Below are 5,175 nucleotides of genomic sequence, written 5' to 3'. Positions count from 1 at the left end.
TTGGCATATTGGGGACGCCACGGGGAGTTTACCAGTTTCTGCCGTGTGGGCAGGTTACATTCGGTAGCCTGCCAGTTTGTCCAAAGTAGGAATGAGATAATAAGATGTCGCTCGGCCGCAAATGCAGCCACGTGCTTCCGGGAGCTGGGTTTTATAGTCTCTGAGTCTTGGCCGTTGATGGGATTACACGGCGCCAGGGAGCCAGTTGGTGGGTGTGACCCCTGCCTACTGGAATTTGGAGGATCATGGTGGAGGATGCTCAGCCCCGATCCGAGCAGGCTTGGAAATCTCAGCCCCGGGACCCGCATGCCTTTGTTCCTCTGCCAGTACCTTCCTGCGTGTGGAGAGTGGTCTCAGCATGGTGGTGGCTGGTTCTGGAGGTCTTCGGCTGCCGGAGCCCTGGTTGGAGCGGGGAGGGAAACTCAACCCACTCCCCTCCAAGGGGGCCCAGCGAAGACAGCTAGGCATGGGGGCAGGAGACTCTGTGCTGTTCTCTTCTGGGAGCTGGGTTTTATAGTCTCTGAGTCTTGGCCGTTGATGGGATTACACGGCACCAGGGGGCCAGTTGGTGGGTGTGACCCTTTCAAATGGAAGGAAAAAATGAGGGATAGAATAAACTATTCAAATTACATCTTCTTTCCTTGTGGCTTGTGATCTCCGCCTCCTCCTCTGCCTCCTCAGAAGCCTCTTTGGCCTCCAAAACCTCCTCGATCTCCTCTGACACCAAATCCACCTCGACCTCCTCCTCCACCACCTCGGCCACCAAAGCCACCTTGACCTCTACCTCGACCACCAAAACCACCTTCACCCTTAGGCTTGGCCCAGTCCAAAGTAACTTTGTTTCCATCAATCTCCATAAAAATATGGAATGCTTCATGAATTTGCGTGTCATCCTTGCGCAGGGGTCATACTAATCTTCCAGTTTTAGTCTACTTCCTGCCTGAGCAAGCACCCCAGCATGCTTTTAAATACCCCATTATGTCTTCCTTCTCTTTGATAGGGCAGAATGGCCTGGCAACCCTCATTAGCATTTTTCAAAGGCCAATTGTTTACTCAACTGCTCCTGAGTTTCCTTACCCTTAACCTGCATTTCAATGGCTTCCATCAACCTTCCTATGAAGTCTGCAGAAGGTTCTGAGGCCCTCTGGACAATCTTTGTAAAACTTCCCTTAAATTCTGCATCGCATCAATCTCCCACGCACGTAGGACTCTGTCACAGACGTGAGCAGAAACAGCACGAGGCAAGGTGACTTGCCTTTTTGGGTCGCGCCATTTCTCTTCACCTATTAACATCTCATAAATAAATTTAATCATTGACAAATTTCCATCCAGCATGGCCTAGGCCCTGAAGCTTTGCCTTGGCCTCATCACTGAACCACATCCTCCACTGCATGTACCAAGAACTGCCTAAGCACGTCTTAGCAACCACGGGAAAATCTTGAGGTACTCAGTAAGCCTTTGTACTCCAATCTGTTAAGACACTCCCTACAGTTCTGAGATGCAGGCCTCAGCATTTCATCATGGAATTCTTTATTGGAGAGCTCATATTTGTGGTTAGCCCCTGTTGAGGATTCAGGACTCTTTTCTTCGCCCTCTCCTCATAGTGATTTGCGCTGTTTCTTCGTGCTGTTGTGGTTGTATAGTGACAAAACCTTGAAGTTCACTAGCAATGTTCCCTCTTATTGTAGGAAAGGATTCTGAATAAGGTCGGTCGATGGTGGTCACCCTTCTCCCCTTCTAGAATATGTCCTTCCTCTCAGACATTATTCTGTGGTTTATGATAGGCAATGAGTGAAGCATTGGAGGAGATGCTCCTTTATATTGCGCTAGTAAAGCTTGTGGGGTACACTGTTTTTTTTTTTTTTGATGGAATGGGAGTAGGCCAGTGGATTATTGTCCTATTGTGTTTGAGGCAGCCAGGATGTTTTCCACAGAAGTAGGTGATGAAGGTTTGGATGTGAGTCGAGAGTGCTAGGAGTGGGAAATAGAACTACGGCCGCGTGGGTGGCCGCCTGCCACACAGAAAGACGCGCCCACTTTGAGGAGGCCACGCCCCTACAGTGGAGGCCACGCCCCCATCCAGTCCAGATGCTAGTCCACAGACCTGGGGGGCAGGGTGGTAACTAGTTGGGCTGGCGCTGTCTGCAGGAGTGGAGGCAGGTGCCCCAGGCTGGGGTCCCGGTGATGGCAGCTGGCATTCAGGGTCGCGAGTTTAGGTGGGGAGGGGGCAGGCACAGGCCTTTTTGAAATGACTGAGAGAATCCATTCTTAACCTGCGATAAGATGGAGGCTGCTTCTTCTTAGCCTGGACTGGACGATTGGGAGCACATCCCAAGCAGTCTGGAGGCTGCTTTGCTGAGCTTTTCATGGACTCATAATTCGAGTAACTGCTAGCAGACTCATAATCCACATCACTTTCATCTGATGCACTGGAGGTGGAGCTATATTCACCAGCCTCAGAAATATTTTTATTATGAAAACCCTTTAGAAACTTGGGCACGGGAGGAACTGAGGCCGCATTATCCCTAATATCTTCTTTCTCCTCAACTGTGTTTTTTCCAAAACAAGAGAATAGAATTAACAATCTCCCATGTAACTCAGAATTCCGTGGGGATCTTAGTCCCGTCCTTAGATTCCTTATAGACATTTTTCTTAACTTTTTTCCAAATCTTGGTCTCTAGAATCCCTTCATCCAGGAACCATGGGTTTACCTCATAACTACTTTAAAGCAGAACTGGAGTTGATCTCTGGAAATGCAGTGTTCTGGGTTCCCTGTTCTGCGGGAGAGATACCGAATCAAATCCATTTGATTTGGCGTTTGCCTTGGCCCGTTCAGTCTGGCTCGAGAAACTATGAAAGAACTTGAGAAGGCCCAGAATCTGCCCCATCTTAAAGGGGGATTGCTGCTAGGATTCTAGCTCCCAGCACACTAGAAAATCCCATCATCCCACTCACTTTCTAGGATGATGGTGCTCCAAACGCTATTCTTACCTTTAGTTGGTAGCTCATTCTTGCTCCAGCGATGCCAACTGTATAAAATCTTGGAGGGTGGCCAGGGGGTGGCCCAAAGGCTCTTCCCCTAGCTGCCCAGGTTCTGGGGGGCCCGGGTAGCTCCCCCAGCTGGGGCCACCCGGGGCCGTGGGGCAGATGGCAGAGGAAGCGAGGGTCAAGCAGATTGATTGATCAGATGCTCTTTATTCCATTCTTATCCCCATTCACTCCTATCTCTCTCTCTCTCTCTCTCTCTCTCTCTCTCTCTCTCTTTCCTTCTCTCCTGGGCCCCAATCTGGAATCCCTCTTTCCTGGCTCTGGCTGCTCTTGATTCTCCAGCCCACTCTTACAGTCTCATTAAATCCCAAAACCATGAGGGGTTGGGCCTACACAAAGGTGTGGTCACAATCAATAGGGGTAAGGTTCTTTCCCTCAGGGGATGCTGCTTCTAGGACAGATTCTCTTTCAGCAGGACCACCCACCCAAGGGTGGAATCCCATGGGTGTGTTTCTCCTCTCCTTGTCCAAACATAAAGCATTCATAAAGGTAAAGGTAAAGGCCCTCCCGTTGATCGTCGATTTGCTCGAGCGGGCCCAGTAACGTCTCCATTGGAGACTTTGTTGTTACTGTGTCTGGCATATCGAATACTCTCAGTAGCTTGCCGGGCTCTCCGAGAGGGGCGGAGGAATCGAACTCGGGTCGGCCATGTTGGCCGCTTGTAAGGCGAACGCCCTACCCGCTGTGCTATCGGACACGGTAAGAGATGCATTAAGCTTATAGAATTGTTCTCCTGGGGTCATCCCGATCTCAGACTACAGTGCTCAGGCCAGATTAGTCTTTCCGATCCTTAGCAGGGTCCTAGTCTTGTCGTTACTTTTGGATCATGACAGCATGATCAACTCTTAATAAACGGCTCAGGAATCACTACTGGTGGTGCTCGGTGGTCTTATGGGATGTGAGCGATTCATCCTGGATCAGATCAAGCAAGGAAAGCTTCTTACCCTCTGTACAATCTCTCTAGCCCCTGAAATGAATTTCTTGACAACAGGCTGTGAAGTGTAGGATTGTTACGCGTTTTATACATGCCTATGAGAAATCTATTCATCTCTTCTCACACATGTCTATTTTTTATTTAATTTTGAGATTATTCACATAGTCTAGGATTGTCATTCCATCTCTTCAATATTTGGGCTGTGACACCACCAGAAGTTCAGTTCGAATATCTTCTCATTTCTCCTAGACCCCACGTGCCACATGGAACCAGAAAACTTGACTGAAATTCTGGGATTTTTACTTCTGGGCATTTCAAAGGAGCCTGAACTGCAGCCCATCATTTTTGGGATTTTCTTCTCTATGTACCTGGTCACAGTGCTGGGGAACCTGCTCATCATCCTGGCCACCATCTCCGACCCTCACCTCCACACGCCCATGTACTTCTTCCTCTCCAATCTGTCCTTGGCGGACATCTGCTTCACCTCCACCACCATACCCAAGATGCTGGCCAACATCCAGACTCACAGCAAGGCCATCTCCTACGAGGGTTGTCTCATTCAGCTGTATTTTTTCATGCTGTTTTCAGCAATGGATGACTTTCTGGTGACCGCAATGGCCTATGACCGCTTGGTGGCCATCTGCCATCCCCTACACTACATGGTCATCATGAACCCTCGGCTCTGTGCGCTGCTGGTTCTCGTGTGCTTGGTCACAGGTGCCCTGCATTCATTATTAGAGACTTTGATGGTGTTTCGGCTGTCCTATCGCGCAGACACAGAAATCCCCCACTTTTTCTGTGAACTCAACCAGATGGTCCAGCTGTCCTGTTCTGACACGTTTTTGAACAACCTGGTCATGTATCTGGAGGCGGTGTTTCTGGGGGGAGGCCCAGTGGTTTACATCCTTTACTCTTACTCGAAGATCGTCTCTTCCATCCGCCGCATCACATCAGCTCAGGGCAAGTATAAAGCCTTTTCCACCTGTGTGTCTCACCTCTTAGTGGTCTCCTTGTTTTATTGCACCAGCCTTGGCGTGTACCTGAGCTCTGCAGGGTCCCACAGTTCGCACTCCAGCGCCACTGCCTCGGTGATGTACACCGTGGTCACCCCCATGCTGAACCCTTTCATCTACAGCCTCAGGAACAAAGACTTGAAAAGGGCCCTGAAAACATTCTTTGGGAAGAAACAATGA

The 5,175-nt window shown here is 49.6% G+C and overlaps 1 protein-coding gene and 1 pseudogene across 1 annotated transcript; one reads left to right on the top strand and one right to left on the bottom strand.

Moving 5' to 3' along the window:
* Window positions 1–857: 857 nt before the first annotated feature.
* LOC130017877 (uncharacterized) lies at window positions 858–948 on the bottom strand (annotated as a pseudogene).
* A 3,297-nt stretch (window positions 949–4,245) lies between these two features.
* LOC130017858 (olfactory receptor 7A17-like) lies at window positions 4,246–5,175 on the top strand. The gene has a single exon (XM_056108626.1). The coding sequence runs from the start codon at window positions 4,246–4,248 to the stop codon at window positions 5,173–5,175; it is 930 nt and encodes a 309-aa protein (XP_055964601.1).

Source organism: Sorex fumeus, unplaced genomic scaffold, assembly GCF_029834395.1.
Source record: "Sorex fumeus unplaced genomic scaffold, SorFum_2.1 ptg000227l, whole genome shotgun sequence".
Taxonomy (NCBI): Eukaryota; Metazoa; Chordata; class Mammalia; order Eulipotyphla; family Soricidae; genus Sorex; species Sorex fumeus.
Note: the sequence above shows the minus strand (reverse complement) of the source record. Positions and strands in the feature narration are given on the sequence as shown.

Coding starts and splice junctions, on each gene's coding strand:
- LOC130017858 (XM_056108626.1), top strand. CDS start 4,246: ATGGAACCAGAAAACTTGACTGAAATTCTGGGATTTTTACTTCTGGGC.